General features: G+C 47.2%; 1 protein-coding gene across 1 annotated transcript in view; it reads right to left on the bottom strand.

The window, feature by feature from the left end:
* The window catches only part of SEMA5B (semaphorin 5B), a 40,881-nt gene that overhangs the window by 18,529 nt on the left and 5,749 nt on the right, over window positions 1-16,603 (bottom strand). The window contains exons 3-6 of the mRNA XM_049628307.1: window positions 11,899-11,944; window positions 1,573-1,635; window positions 1,151-1,249; window positions 411-624 (exon numbers count right to left, since the gene is read on the bottom strand). Coding sequence (XP_049484264.1) covers window positions 411-624; window positions 1,151-1,249; window positions 1,573-1,635; window positions 11,899-11,944 — 422 coding nt within the window. The remainder of the gene's footprint in view (window positions 1-410; window positions 625-1,150; window positions 1,250-1,572; window positions 1,636-11,898; window positions 11,945-16,603) is intronic.

Here is a 16,603-nt window from a genome sequence, read left to right on the forward strand (position 1 = left end):
TATCCCCATGTTATGGATGAGAACACTGTGGCAGAGGGAGGTCAAGTACTTGCTCAAGGCCACATAGCCAGTCAGGGGAGAAGCTGGAATTCAACGCCAGGGGGTTGAAACTCATACCACCCTCTCCCAATCTATTCTTTCCCATAACCCTTTCTCCTAATTAGTTCCTAACTCCTCCTCTGCCCTCACAGCCTCCCCTTCATCTGTTCTGGGTACTCAGGACATCTGTGGTTTCATCCGGAGTCCATCTCTGATGTGCTATGGTCCTTGGGCAAATATCTCCCTGCCTCTGGGCCTTTTGATGAAGCAAGTGTGAGCCCTTTCAGAGGCTGGGAAGGAAGGTGGATTGATAGGGGTCAGGTGGGCTGGCTGGCAGGAGAACCCCCACCCCTGGGGCTGTGCCCCCTTACCATTGAGCCACTTGGAGTTATACTGGGCGGTGCGAAGAGGTGGCCCGCTGCCCAGGCTTCGGTAGATGGCGGGGTCCCGACCTGAGAAGTCGATGACGGTAGCCGCGTAGAGCTCCCCCTGAGAGGAGATGACAGCTGTGGAGTTGTGGCGCGGGTCGTAGGGGCAGCGGGCCACACCATTGATCTTCTCTATGGTCCGGCTGAGGTTCCCCACCTGGGGACGACGGGCAGATAGGGGCACTTTTCCCTGACACCCAGGGGCTCCCTGTTCTCCCCTGCAACCCCAGAGTTTGCTTCCTCCTGGGTTCCTGGTCTCTTGGGGCCTTTCTCTGTCTCCAACCTCTTCCTCACTCCCTCCCCCACACATAGCCCCCCTGAGGGAGCAGCCATCATGGAGGGGGGAGACTGAGTCACAGGAGCTCCATCTGCCTCTGTTCCCTGCATCCCAGTCAGAACCCTCCAAGGTGAGGCTGACTGATAAAATACAGCAGGCCCAGTTGAATTTTTGATGACTAATGAATAATTGTTTAGTATAAGTGTATCCCAAATCTCCCATGGGACATACTTACACTAAATATAATTTGATGTTTATCTGAAATTAAATTTAATTGGACATTCTTTTGTGTGTGTGTGTGTGTGTGTGTGCCTAAATTTGGCCACCCACCCCAAGGCTGTGTAGTGCCTGGGAAAGACAACCTCTTGTGACCCCTTCAGTTTGTCTTGCCCTGAGGGGGCCCCACCTGTCTGCTGGAGCACACTGGGGAAAAGGCATTGGTCCCACACATGAACACTTTCCGGCCAGTGACAATCAGGACTCGCACGTAGTTCTGACATTCCTCCTGAAGCAAGAAGGGGAAGTAATAAAGGAACAAGAACACCGGGTGTGGGGCTGGGTGTCTTTCCCTCACACCACTGCCCCACAGACATTTGAAAGCACTCCCCTCTGCCCCAGATGTGCCCTGCTCTGAAGTTCAGGTTGCATCTGTGGACATCCCCTGCCCTCACATCTCCCTCCCAGGCCAGGTGGCTGCATCGCTGACCAATCGGATCAGGCTGGGCTTCAAACACAGGCAGCCTCGTGCCCACATGGTGACCCTCCATCCCCACAACCACACACCTGACAGCTCTAAGCCAGACGCCTGCACCCACCAGGGCCACATACCTCAGTCTTCCCTTTGCTTTGGCAGGAGCGACGCGTGTCCTCATTGGAGGCCCACTCTGTGGCCTGCGGGAGGAGCACACAGACATCATATGGCCATGGCACTCACGGCCGGGGCAGGCAGCAGTCAGGGTCGGGAGTGGACCGGAAGCTGGGAAAGGGTCAATGACAGCCTGCAGGGTAAGGGTTCCCCTCACCACATCTACTCGGACCCAGAGGGCTGCCAGATCTCCTTACTCAGAGACCTTTAAGGAGGATGTGCCCTCAGTCCCTCCCCACCTGCCTGGGTCAGGGAGGCCTAGAGTAACAACTTCCTCATGCTGAATTACCCCCATGCAGCTCTGTCCCAGGACTCTCTGTCCTTCCTTCCCCAGGTCAGCCAGGGAGCTGGAAGTGGCCAAGGACGACCTTCAGAACCACCCCAGACCCAGAGCCCGAGATGGAAAATGTGCTCCCTATGTGTCAGATGTCTCTCAAATGAGTGGGAAGAAAGCCTAGATTTTGCAAACCTCAGAGATAGATCTATTTAATTTTCCCACTATTATCCTGCAAAGTGTTTTTTTTTTTTTCCTTAACAGATGAAGAAACTCAGATTCTGTGTGACTTGCTGCTGCCATGTGCTAGAGCAGGAATTGGAACCCTCATTCTTGATTCAAAGGCTCTGTGTGTTTTTTCTCTTTATCCTGCTGTATCAGGACCTTGGGCTCCCTATTTTTTTTTCTTTTTAAAAAAATTTATTGATTTATTTTGAGAGAGAGAGAGAGAGAGAGAGCAAGCGCATGCAAGTGGGGGAGGGGCAAAGAGAGAGGGAGAGAGAGAATCCCAAGACTCTGCACTGTCAGTGCAGAGCCCAATGTGGGGCTTGAACTCACAAAGCATGAGATCATGACCTGAGCCGAAGTCAGACGCTTAACCAACCGAGCCACCCAGGCGACCCTGGGATTCCTATTTCTTAATTGCTACCTCTCTTCCAGATTCTGTGCTGTCTGCTTCCCTTCTTGTTTCCCTTGTAGCATCACTCGTGCTCTATTATGGGGTGCACCATGGGGTGCTAGGGGACACAGTTTTCACTCAGGGCCTCATGTTTCCAAGTGTCCATGGCATTAGGAGAGGGCTATTCCCCACCTGGGAACCCCTCTGCCCCTTCACCTATTCTGTCTCCACTCTGAGACATCCCTCCCAGCCTCTGAAGAGCATCTGGAGGGAAGATTGCTACCCTCCAGGTCCAGGCAATGTCAACAGCCCTGGTGTGTGGCTCATTATATATTTCTGGGTCACATGTATAAACATGAACTGCCTACCTGTCCTAGGAGAGGGAGCCTTGAGCAAGCAGGTCTTCCATCCAAACAGGGGGGAAAAACCCCATCTGCTTTTCATTTCTCACAGAGCTTCTTCTAGCCGTGAAGTCCCTGCCTGCAGAGCTCCAGGGTTGGGGTGTGGAGGGGGGTTGCCTGAAGAGGGAGCAGCAGGCTGCAATCCACCCACAGCTCTGAGATGGCTGCTTTGTGGGGCAGAGGGAGGGCTGGTTCCTGCAGACCCTGGATTCAGGAGCCGGGGGGCAAGTTGGTCATGCCGCCATCAGACCTTTGAGCAGGCTGGGCTCACCCTGCCATGCCGGGCCCGGAGCTCAGGCAGGCCTCTGCTCCCAGACCTTGAAGGAGGGCCCATGACCCTGGCATCTGGCCACAGAGCCATGAGGTTTATCTGGACAGGAACAATGGAGCCATTGTCACCCTCCGGACCCCATCAGTTCCCTGGCTGAGCCTGATGTGAGAAGAGGGACATAAACAAGCAATTTCAGGGCCTTTGGGGTCAGAAAAGAGCAGTGACCCATAGACACTGTAGATGTCCAGGCTTAAGACTCTGGATAATGGATAGCTGTTGGGGTGTGGGGGGGGTGCTGGTGGTGGGCAAAGGGGCCTTGCTCATAAGGGGGTGAGATTTCCATTGGGTGGGTGGGTGGGGCAGTTGTACAAATGTACAAATGTACAAATGAAAAGCAGACACCCGGACAGGCTCTGTGCCAGGGACTGACACACCTCTCTTGGATCTTCACTGCAGCCACTAAAAAACATTTAGACTTCTGCTCATTTTACAGGTGAGGAAAATAAAGTTCAGAGAAGTTGAGCAACTTGCCCAAGGTCACAAAGCTAGTAAGCAGCAGACCCAAGATGCAAACCCGGATAGCTGACACCAGAGCTGAGCTCTCTCTGTTACATCCTGCAGCTTCTCACAGTGAATAGATTTCTCAAACCCAAAGTTAGAACATATGGCCTGTAAAGAATATGTATATTTATAATGATAACAGCACAGAACAGGCTTGTTTGAGTCATTTTTAAAATTTTTATTTTATTTAAAAAATTATTTATATCAAAGTAATGATAAAAAAAAGAGTAATGATGCACAGAGTTGAAAAAGTTAGAGGATATGAAAAAATTATTTAAAAAAAACCCCAACAACTCACTCCTCCTCCGCCCCAATCCCATTTCCTAAGGACAACTTCTTTCAATGCTTTTAGCTGTTTCTCTGTGTGTGTGTGTCTTTTAATCCAATTTCTTGAAAATATGTATCAAACTCAGACTTTTTCTTCTTACTTCCTGTTAATGGGGGTGAAGATTTTTCCCACTCACCCATCCCATTCTCCCCCCACGTTAAAGCACACATACATTTCCCTTCTCCTCATCCTCCCACTATAATTATGTAATATTAAACTAATTTAATATATTAATATAATTATTTAATTTTAAATTAAAATCATCAGTATTTACATTATTATGAATATATAAAAATTGTTCACTACTACCAGTCAGTACCCTGGATTTCACTGAATGTAAGACACCATTGATTGTAATATGAAACACCAAGAAAGAAAATATGCTGCCAATCAAATACTTTATTGCTTAAATTTTTAATGTAAACTTATTCAAAATGCTCTTACTGAGACCTACAATTTTTATCACCTATCAATCTTATGAGTACAACAAAGAAAAATGTAAGCAAAATTAATTATTCCAAAACCTTCTTTGAATTCCGAGTTCACCTCTTCTGAATCACTTTTCTCTTTGGTTGTCAGTGCTCATTTGTTTTGTTTGTTTGCTTGTTTTAGAGTATCATTTTTTGAACCACCCAGGGTTTCAGTGATACCACAGTTCTTAAAGAATATTCCACTCTGGTCTCCAGAGTTTTCTTCCAAGCTATTGTTCCCATTCTGCAAGTTTGGATGCTGATACTCTCTTGATCTTACCAGAAGGTATCCACAGAAGGTTTTCTGAAAAAACCAGGACTCAAATTCCCTCCTCATATGATCCTGAAATGTTAATGTGTGCTGTTACCGGAATACCAGGAATGATGACCAAGTTATTGGTCAATGTCCAACAGCTGCTACAAATCCCTCTCGATATCATTTATTAAATGTAAACACAAATGGTTCTGATCATCTATTCAGTCCCATCCTCTTTCTTCTGCCCCTGGGCTCCAGCCTCCTGCCCCATTGTGGACTGGTTGCTCCTGGGGCTTCCCTGCTTGGCTGTTATCCTGAAGGGACTTACCTTCTCTCCTCTCCTTTTCACTGAATCCTATGTTTCCCAATTTTTTGATTTACTTATTTTGGTAAAACACATCTCCACTATCTTCCTAAGAAAAGGAACATGATAGATCAATTTTTAAAAATTCATTGGGGCACATGGGTGACTCAGTGGGTTAAACATCAAACTCTTGATATTGGCTCAGGTCATGATCTCATGGTTCATGAGATTGAGCCCCACGATAGGCTCTGCACTGTCAGTGCAGAGTCTGCTTGGGATTCCCTCTCTCCCTCTCTCTCTCTGCCCCTCCCCCACATGCATGGGAGTGTGCACGCTCTCTCTCTCAAAATAAACATTAACAATTTTTTTTAAAAAGATAAAAATTTTTGCATGTCTGAATCATTTTACCTCCATACTTGATTGATAGCTTTGATACAGAATTCTAGGTTAAAAATAATTTTCACTCAGAATTTTAAAGGCATTCATTCCCCCACTGTTTTCTAGATTCCAGTGTTGCGATTGAGAAGTCTGATGTAATTCTTATTCCCCAACTTTTCTAGTTTTTTCTTTTTCTTTAGGCTCTAGAAACTTTTTGGATCTTCTGTTTCATTACAATATCCTGAATTTCCAACTGAGGTGTCTTAGTGCATGACCTTTTTGGGAACTCACTCGGCCCTTTCAGTGTGAAGCCTCATCCTCCATGCTGGCAGATTTTCTTATGTTATTTCATCCTTAATTTCTTCCTCAACTTTTCCTCTGTTCTCTTTTTTGTAACTCTTATGAATCCAACCAAGTGATGGCCGTTGTGCATGGATCCTCTAATATTCTGTTATTTCTCTCCTGTTCGTGATTTCTTATTTTTTTCTTGTTCTAATTCCAGGGAGATTTTTATTCAACTTCATCTTATATTCTTCAATTCGATTTTTATTTCCCCAATCACATTTTTAGTATATTAAAAAAATGTATTTTTATATATCAGAAGATTCAATGAGTTTTTTCTAATTACTTTTTAAGATGTTTTCTTATATTTCTCTAATTGTCCCTGCACCTTTCTTCATTCCTTCTGCTTGTTTGTTTTGATCTTTCTCTTTCACTTTATAGGCTTTTTTTCAAATGTCTAGTGATTTGGGGCTATTTGTTTGTATTTAAAATAAATCAACTAACCATTTCCCACTGAAAGGAACCGGCATCTTAGAGTAATGGCTGAGTCCGGGTCTGAGGTTAGGAAATGTACAAGGTGAGCCTGGAGCATCTCTTCACACCAAATAGCAAGGATGCAACCAAAGGCAAAAGGGCCATCATGTCAAAGGACCCAGGAACCAACCTGAAGAGGCTTTGTCCTGGAAGAGATGGCATAGCCATGAAAGATAAGTGCAATGGACTGAGACACATCAATAGTGTTTAAAGCCATTTTGAGTTTGTAATAATAATAATAATAATAATAATAAAAGAATAAGATTAATTGATCATCGCAGACACTAGGAAAACAGCTCATTCTTTGAAAGGTGGTAGATAAAGGAAGAATATCAAACATTTACCCTGCTTTTCCTATACCACTCTATCATTGGGTAACCAAATAGGAGATGAGAAGTTTTTCTTTGTAGAAGTCCAACTAATACAATGTAATCTCCACAACATTAATGGATCTGGGAAACAATCAATGGCTGCTAACATTTAAAAAAAACACAGAGAAAATCATATACAACATACCTCCTAAAAAAAAGTACACAAAACACTTATGAAGTAACCTTGCTGGAATCTAAACTGAATAAAGTCTTTAGATCTAGCATCAATTTACAGATGATACAGAGAATAGTGGAACATGTTAAGATGTACCACTTGGATTGCAATCAGAAAAATCTGGACTGTGGAAAATGCTATTGGACAAATGACCAGGTTTCTTCAGTAAATAAATTGTATAAAGAGAGAAAGAAGAGAAACATTGTTCTAGCACCATACCCCGTTAGTGTCCTTCAGCTTTCTTGGAGTCTCCAAATTTGGAGACTCACCAGTTGGCTCTTTAGAGTAAGGGTCTTAGTCTCTCTTTGTTGGGGAAGGGGTGAAATGGATGAAGGGATTGCTGTGTAGGATGGGATAGAATCCCTGGATTACAATCTCTCAATTTAGACAATTTCAACTGCCCCCCCCCCCACCTTATACCTCATCTTCACATTCCACAATACCCAACATCCCAACTTCTAAGCCCTTCCAGGGGCTGGGATCAGTTTGCTTCTCTGCCATATTTTCCTCTGTAAACTGTTCTGTTCTGCCTAGTCAATTATGACTATCCATCCACTTTCCATCTCCCTAAAATATGTTTAATCTCTTCTCCATTGATGTCTCTTCTGTTCTCTCTGTCATTGTGGACCTATACCTTTTAAAATTCCTCACTGTCTTTTTAGTGGGTTTTGTGAAGGAGTAGAGATATACATGTATGATCAATCAATCTGCCATGCATAAAGTTTTAAACTAGGACTGTCCCAGAAATTCTAATACGGCAATCTCCAGTAACAGAGTAACTGTATGGTTTTCTGCTACGGGAGAGAGCAGGCAAGACGGCCAGGGCCTGGATAATCTCCTTGCAGACCCAGCAACTTCCTTGGACACCAGCGACAATGGCTGATCATTAAAACATTTTCTGAGCATTAGGTCCACCATTCAGCAGACAGTTTAGATTTCAAATAACTTGAGACCTGCCAGACCAGCTTGGAGAATGTAGAGATAACTAGAAGAGAGCTCAGAATCAGCTTCACTGTCTGCCAAGGCCCAACAAAGCCCCATGTGTATCCTGATGGGGTATGTGTAGAAAAAGTCCGTGTTTCTGCACTTCCAGGACATCTAGCAGCCCAAGATCATGAATCCATTGCAATTAGGCCTCCAGACACATCATTCCCTGAACTACTCTGGCAAAGGCCAGAAAATTGCCAAATCCAGGATAGCTCATCACACAGCAACCCCCTGACACTGTTGACCACTCGCCACCTTTTCTTTCTCCAAACCAGTTCAGGTTACACTGATAAATAACCATCACAGAGGAGCTGATTTTATTTCCCCTTCCTGACTGCAAGCAGCAGTAAACACACACACACACACACACACACAGGTATGCACGCACTCATGCACTGCCCTCTGTGCTGCTACCTGTATCTCACCTCTTGTGCTTGGAGAATTGGGAAGGAGGCTGGGTATTTAGATTTTCCTGAAGGACTAGTAGTTCACGTAAACTGTTTAATAGGGGTTAGGCACTTAGAAGTCCTTTTAATGGACACTGGTTTGCATAAACTGTTTGTATTTAGATTTTTTTAAGGGATGTTAATTATTTAAGCTATCAATAAAGCATTGTTAAATCCTTCCTTGGAGTCAGTGGATCATTTGGCTGTAACTTAGAGTTACCGCTTTGCACCCCCAGGAAGTATGGACAGTAGAGGAAGCTGGCTTGGAGGGCTGGGTCCTACCTCCTCCTGACACTGGTGGTCAGCTCTTGGTTAGCACTTGGTTTCTGTAAGCAATTGTGATAGCAGATGCTGAGGACTGAAAGCTTATGAGCAGGAACCCCAAAGCCCCAAATAGGGCAATGGAAGGGTACTTGCGGAGGCCAGGCTTCTGTGGTCAAAAGTCAAGGCTTTCTCACCAGGCCAGATGACAGACCAGGGGACCTGAGCCGGGGGTTCACCTCCAGTCTGCCCAGGAATGCTGGACAGCCCACTCTAACTTCTCTCCCTTTCTTTCCCCTTTGTGGTCAGATGGTAGTCCACTATGGTAGGGATGTGGACATGAAATCCTCTCCTTATTCTGTCATGGAAAATCTAGTCTAGACTCCTGAGATCAGGCTCCAAAGAGACATCTTGGGAAGGTGGTGAAACCAATTCCTAGTGTACCTGTGGCTGGTTGGCAGCAACCTTCAGAGAAGCCCCTGCAGCTGAGCCTTTGCTCCAAGTGCGAGTTATGGGGTTAGCATAAGATATCTTCTCACGGCAGAGGCCAACTCAACACAGAGAGGTTTGAACCAAATGTCAGGCCTCATCATCAAGCCCGAGAGTCCTAACATCTGATAAGGTATGGGACCCGGGAACTGTGGGCCAACTGTCAGAAGCCAAACCAGGCAGGCAGCACCTACAGAAAAGGCATTGACATCCTAGAGCAGCGGTTCCTAAATTTGGCTGCGTGCTGTAAGCACCTGGGAGCTTTAAAAAATCCCAGTGCCGGGGCGCCTGGGTGGCTCAGTTGGTTAAGCATCGATTTCAGCTCAGGTCATGACCTCACAGTTTGTGAGTTCAAGTCCCACATCAGGCTCTTTGCTGACAGCTCAGAGCCTGGAGCCTGCTTCAGATTCTGTGTCTCCCTCTCTCTCTGCTCCTCCCTCGCTCATGCTCTGTCTCTCTCTTGTCTCTCAAAAATAAATTAACATTAAAAAAATTTTTTTTTTAAATTCCCAGTGCCCAGCTGCACCTCAGACAGATCAAGTCAGAATCTCTGAGGTTGGGACCAAGCATCAGTGTTTTTCAAATCTCTCCTGGTGATTCTACTGGGCAGTCAAGGCAGAACTACTGCCAAGAGCCAGGATAGCTTCATTCCCAACCTGATTTATGCTACCCAGCTTTGTAAGCCAGAGCCCTGGATGGCACCACCGTGGGCCAAGCCTTTGGCCGAGCCCCCCAGAGCTGCTAACTTCCCTTCCTCCTTCACACAAAAGACAGTGTGCCTGATGCGCCCTGGAGCTGTTTGATGTTGTGACCTTCTGTGTTTCCATCACCTGCAGATCTTCCTCCTTCTTCTCTCCATCCCCACCCCCTGCCTTAGTTCAGTTTTCCCCATCACTCACCTGGGCTATTGCAGTGGCCTCCTAACAGGCTCCCCTGACTAACCCATTCTCTGCACCAGGCCAGGTGCAAAGTGGTCTCTCTCTTTTCCCAGGCCTCATCTCCCACCCTTTCCCCACTCACACCCCATGATCCTGCCACCAAGTCCCTCAGTGCTCCAGGCTATTTCACACCTCTGTGTCCCCTCCTGAGCTGCCTGGAAAATCCCCATCCTTCAAGCTCCAGGCCAAGGGCAGCTTTCCGAGAAGGCTTTGCAGACCATGCTGAGCCTGATGGGTTTCTAGTGCCTCTGGTGCCACCAGTGCCACCACTGAACCTAGCCTTCACCCCTCCCTGCATGCTTTGCACAGCATCTGTTTCTCTTTCTCTCTGGGACCACTTTACTGCTCCTAGAAGATCTTCACTTGCAGACCTTGGGAACCTAACAAAAAGCCGACTGCCTGAGCTCAGGGTAGGACCCCTGCCCAGCTCCACTTCCTCTCACCCACTTTGAACCACCTCTGCGCCCACTCTCCCCAGGCCCTGACCTGCTGCGCTTGGCAACTTGGTTTCATTTTCTGTGGATGTCAGTTGGTAAGTAGGCTCTAGATGGGCTGCTTGTGACCAAGCCAGCAGGTCACTGAGGCTGCTCTAGCCCAGGCCCCAAGATCATGCCACAGAAATCCCATCCAGGACAGGGAATACTTTGTGATCTCATCTGCTTATTCCTTGAGGCCAGGGACTAAGCCTTATTCAACTTTGGATCTCAAATGCTTAGTACCATGGCTCCAACCAGACCCAGCATTCTGTAGGTACTCAATAAATGTTAATTGGGTGGGTAGTTGGATGAATGGATGGCAGCTTGGCTGGTAAGGGTAAGGACTGAAGGATAGATGGAGCCATAAATGAATGGATGGTGTTTCCTTTCTATTTGCCCTAGTTCCTCCCTTCTGATGGTCAGACCTTTTCTGCTCCCTTATGCCTCCCCTCTGGCAGTCAGCTGCAATGGCCCATGGGGGTATACACCCAGGTGCAGCTAGAAAAGGTCAGACCAGAATGTCACAACAGCTCACCAAGGAGGTGTTCCCTTGCCCGGATGCCATTTGCAGTGAGACTGTACCCCAAACCGTCCAGCACCTGACTGCCTCCTTTAACCATTCTGTAATTAGGTTAGATGCATCACTCACTATCTTTTCTTGGCTATACAGTGAGCCCTAGAGGTCAGAGACTCTGCTTGTCTTACAACCCCTCCTCCCCCAGCTCAGATCTGATGCACAACAAATACTCAAGCCTCCTAGACACAAGAACGGAGGCTTTCCCCTCATTGAGGAAGAGATGGACTTCTTTCATCTAGAAAGTTCCGCCTCTGCAGAGATGGTTTGGCATCTGTTTCTCAATCTGGGATAAATGTTCTGGATCAAGGAGTCCCATTAAAATGCCTCCTAGAGCACTTAGGGAATTATGCTTGGGGAGTCCTTCTTGGCAGCAGATAATAAATCAATCACAGTCCAGTGAAAACGCTGAGTTAGAATGGGATCACTCAGGCCAAGCTAAAAAAGGAACCAGGGATACCCTTTCTCTTGAGGCCAAAACTCAGTCCTTTCTGTAAGACCTAGAATGACCAACCAGTCCAGTTTGCCCAATTCTCTCCCAGATTTAGCACCTAAAGTCCTGCATCCCAAGACCCCTCAGTCTCAGGCACACAAAGCCAGTTGGTCATTCTCACTTGGGTGCTCCTTCTCTCCCCTTGTCAGCAGTTCCCCTGCACAATGCAGGAGTCCCATGTGTGCCTCCATGTTTATGTGGGTGACCCTCACTTCCAAATACCTTCCCGGCTGTAAGACCTGGAAGCCAGCGTGAGTCCACGGCCAGTGAAAAGAGCATGGGGCTCCTGTTTTCAACCATAGGGGCTGAATTCTGAACCTTGCTCCCTGTGCTACCCCAGCCCCAGCTCCCAAATACCGGGGAAATCACAAAGAAAGGGAAGGGAAGGGAGGCAAATGTACCTGAAGGAGGGAAACATTGGCAAGGCTGAGTCTGAAGAGGTAGTTCCTGTGAAAACAGAGACAAGAATCATAAATCAAGCTGGTTCTGCAGGTAGGTCCCCGGGAAGCAGCTTCCTGGCTCTAGCTTCATAAGGTGCCAGGACAGGGTGCAGACTGCAGAGGGCCTGTGGTGGGTCAACCCCCTGGGAGAGTTTTATCTCCATTGGCTCTGTTAACCCTCACAGAAACTCCATGAGTGGAGAGGGAAAACTGCATTTACAGATGAGGAAACAGGTTGGCCAAGTCATAGACAGTAAGTGAAGGAGTTGGGATTCACGCCCAGACTTGTCTACTCCTGAAGCCCACACCGTCCCTGCTCCCTGGCTGTCCTGGCAGGTCCAGGGAGCAGCCCCATCACCTTTCTCCCAGCCAGAGAGCCCACTTCTGTTAAACGTGATGCCTCATGGAGCTCCTGCAGGAGCCTAAACACACCATCTCCTTCCTTCCACCCAGACCCACTCCTGTCTGACTCACCTCCTCAGACAGACCAGCCATCTCTCCCAACACCATGCCTGGGGCCCCCGGAGTCCTGTCTGCCTCCTCATCTCCTGCAGCCCCTGCCTGCGGTGACTCTAGATCTGACCTTCCCACGATCCCCTCCCTGGATCACCCTATCCACTTTTGCCCCAGTGGCCCCCTCAGCGCCCCCACGATTCCTCTCCTGCGCCCCCCCCCACAGCCCACATGGGGCTGGCAGCCTCATCTGCCTCAAATACTGTTTTCATCACATTAGCCTCCTGCTCAAAAACCTTAAATAAAGAAACGTGTCCACACAAAAACCTGCACATGGATGTTTATAGCAGCATTATTCACAATTGCTCAAACTTGGAAGCAACCAAGAAGCCTTTCAGCAGGTGAATGGATAAATACACTGTGGTGTATCCAGATAATAGAATATTATTCAGAGCAAAAAGGAAATGAGCTATCAAGTCATGAAAAGACATGGAGGAAACTTAGATGCATAATACTAAGTGAAAGAAGCCAATCTGAAAAGGCTACACACTGTATGATTCCAATTATATGACATTTTGGGAAAGGCAAAACTATGGAGACAGTAAGAGATCAGTGGTTGAGGAGAGGGAGGATGAACAGGTGGAACACAGGATTTTTAGGGCAGTGAACCTCCTCTGTATGACGCTGTAACACTGGATACATGTCATTATACCTTTGTCCGAACTCCCAGAATGTACAACACTAAGAGACCATAATATAAACTATAGATGTGGGGTGATAATGATGTATGTGTCAATGCAGTTCTTCAGCGACAACAAATGTACCCCTCTGGTGGTGGAGGCTATGGGATCAGGAGACACATGGGAAACATGTGTACCTTCTTATCAAGTCTGCTGTCAGCCTAGAAATGCTCTAAAAATAATATAGTCGTAATTTTTAAAAAGGCCTTAAATAGCAGTGATAATGATACTACTACCTCAGTTAGTCACCCATCGAGTACTCACAGTCAGACACTGAGGAAATTGCTTTGCCTGGACTCTGGAGCCACAAGCCCACTATCACTATGCACAGACTTGGAGGGGGACAGGGCCACAGTCAACACGCCACACAAAAGTGGCTGCAGGCTCACAGAGTAGACCCTGCAGCGGAGGCAGGGAGAATCCCAGCTTGGCTACTTTCTGGGGACATTGTGGGGGCCTCAGTGTCTGTGTCTGTAAAATGGAGAAACTAACGCCGTCTTTCTCATTTCACAGGACTGTGGAGACAGGGGATGGTGTGGTGCATGTTAAAAGGCTTTATTAATATCAAACAGATGTAAAGTCTTGGTTTTCCCTAAGAATTTTTTTTTCTCTCCTTCTAACATTTTCTTTTAGCTATTCCCCTTTTGGTTCCTGAGGTTTTTAGGAATAATTGCTTTAGAACATTCTGGCCTACCTCGGCTGTACTGAGAAGAGAATTGAAGGGAAACGCTGTGGAGTGGGCCAGGAGGAGATGGGGGGTGGAGGGGTCCCTGTTGAATGAATCCAGGGGCCTGAAGGAGACACTTCAGCCTGGAGGCTTCTTGTCCCCAGCTCTGGCTCCAGGCCCAGACGCCGCTTAGCTTCTTTGCTGTTCTGGGGCCGGACAGGCCTCGCCATTGACCTTGGCTGCAGGCCTCTGCTGTCCCTCCCCAGCCCCCTGCCCTGCAGAGCTTCCCCACCCCCTCCCTCCTGGCCTGAGAACAGATGGACTCGGACTCTGCCCCAGCTGTCTGCTCAGGTAACAGAGGCATCTGCTCACAGCTTTAGAAAATTAGGGGAAACATTGCATCACTTTATTAATTTTTATCCCATCAAAAATCGTTTATCACAGCAACGTAGTCTGCTCCTCTTGGAGACGAGAACAGAGAGAAATCTCTTCAGCCTGACCTGCCCCTAAATCCCCTATGGAACAAGGCAGGGTATAAATAAATAAAAAATATTTCCAGCTGAATTCCAGAGACCTAGGGGGTCAGAAAGAAGAGGGAGAATGTCAGGCAGAAGGACGGGAGGAAGGAAAGTTCTTTCTCCCTAGAGAACGGGGGAGAAGAAACTGAGGAACCACTTCATTTGCTGTGAGGGGCGCAAGGGACCATGTCCTGCCTGACTGTCCCCTGTCTCTGAGGGCACAGCCAGGCTCAAAATGCCAGGAAAAGGCATGCCTGTCATTTGGGGAAGCCCCAGAGTGGATCCGAAACAGCAGCGAGAACACAGGCAGGCGGCCTAACCCTTCTGAGCTTCAGTTTCCTAATCCATACAGTAGGGATAATTACAGAACCCTCTGCCCGGCGTTCATGTGAAGGTTAGGTGATTTATTATATGCCTGATTTACTATATGCTCTAGATGCTTTACTACATATATGGTACATAAAATAGTGCCTGTCACATGGCTGGCACAGAAAGACCGGCAGTTTTCAAAATGTGTCCACAAGGTTCAGAGCAGAGGCATCAGTGGTATCCTTTTGGGTTTAAGAAGTACAGCTGTGAGACTGGCAGGACCTGAATAAGGGAAGATGGTCTCAATGTCAGCTTCCTAACTGCAATGCACTGTCATTATGCAAGATGTCACCACCGGGGGAAGCTGGGTGAAGGGTATGTGGACTGACTTCCTACAACTGCATGGAAATCCATAATTATCTGAAAATAAAAAGTAAAACCATTACAGCTGACCCTTGAACAACTCCAGTTTGTTCTACACACAGATTTCTTTTCAATACCGTACTGTAAATGTGTTTGCTCTTTCTTATGATTCTCTTAATAACACTTTTTTCCCTAGCTTATTTTGTTGTAAGAACACATTATATAATACATATAACACACAAAATACGTGTTCATCGACCATTTATGTTATCAGTAAGGCTTCCAATCAACAGTAGGCTTTGAGTAGTTAGGCTTGGGGAGCCAAAAGTTATAGGTAGATTTTCAACTGCACGGAAGGGGAGGGAGGTCAGTGCCCTTAACTCCCCATGTTGTTCAAGGGTTAACGGTATTTTATTTGCTGGGAAAAATAAAGCCCATACCCTTGTATATTTGCGTAAGCACAGATTACCTCTGGAAGGACACATACTCGTCACAGGATGTGCCTCCAAGAAGGCGTCCTGTTTGGTGTGTGTGTGTGTCTTTCATTGTATATTCTTTTGTACTTTTTGAATGTTTTACCATGACACATTCATATCGCTGATGCAAAATAATTAGTTAATTAAAAAAATGCTTTCAGCCCTGGCTTCACAACAGTCCTGAGAGGTTGGCAACACAGAAGACTGGAAGCCAGACTTTACAGATGGTTCAGAGGTCAGTATCCTAAGAGCAGTGCAGCTCCTCTGGTCTTTGTCCAGAGCTCTGCTTGGCTTGCTTCCTTTTCATAATGTAAATAGGGGGTGGGTACACTCTGGAAAACCTGAAGGTCAAGGTTGGTAAGCCACGCAGGATAGCCTGGGGTTGCCCAACCTAGTGGCCACCCTCCCCTACCTTCAGACCTGCTGAATCTGAACATCTGGGGTGGAGAGCTTCTGAAAAACACCAGTGCAGTCAAAGGTGATAAGGGACTTGGCAGAAAAAAACTCTAGCCCAGAGGTAAGGAGACAGGAGTTCTAGCCCCATACTCTGTTGTCGTCTTGTTCAATGGGATCTTGGGAAGGTCAATTCCCCTCTCCTGTCCCTTGTCTCCTCATATTGAAATTGAAGGCAGTTAGATTAGACTAGTGATTTTCAAACCTAGGAGTCCTCAGACTCACCTGGAGGGCTTGCTAAAACACATTGCTGGGCCCCACCCCCAGGGTTTCTGATTCAGCAGGCCTGGGGTGAGGCCCAAGAATTTACATTTCTAACAAGTTCCTGGTGCTGTTGGTACCACTGGTCCGGGGATCACTCTCTGAGACCCACTGGAGTAAACCATCTCTAAGCTCCCTTCTCTACTAGAGCTAAGAGTCTACAATTTTGTAAGGTCTCCACAAGCCCTCCCTAGAGCCAGAATAGTGAGGCTAAACAAGATTAGGCAACAGGGAGGGAAGTGAGGTGCTTCATACAAGAAGGCCACGGCCTGAGTCCAGCATCCCAGGTGCAGGCGGCCAGCCAGCCAGCAGGGGGCTCTTGGGCACCTTCCCTGCATGGAGCTCTCAGGGAGGACTTTGCCTGGGCAGTCCAGGAAGCAGGGTAGGGACGCGGGGTAGAAGGTGGCCAGCAGGTGTTCCTGCTCT

The sequence above is a fragment of the Panthera uncia genome, chromosome C2, assembly GCF_023721935.1.
Source record: "Panthera uncia isolate 11264 chromosome C2, Puncia_PCG_1.0, whole genome shotgun sequence".
Lineage (NCBI taxonomy): Eukaryota > Metazoa > Chordata > Mammalia > Carnivora > Felidae > Panthera > Panthera uncia.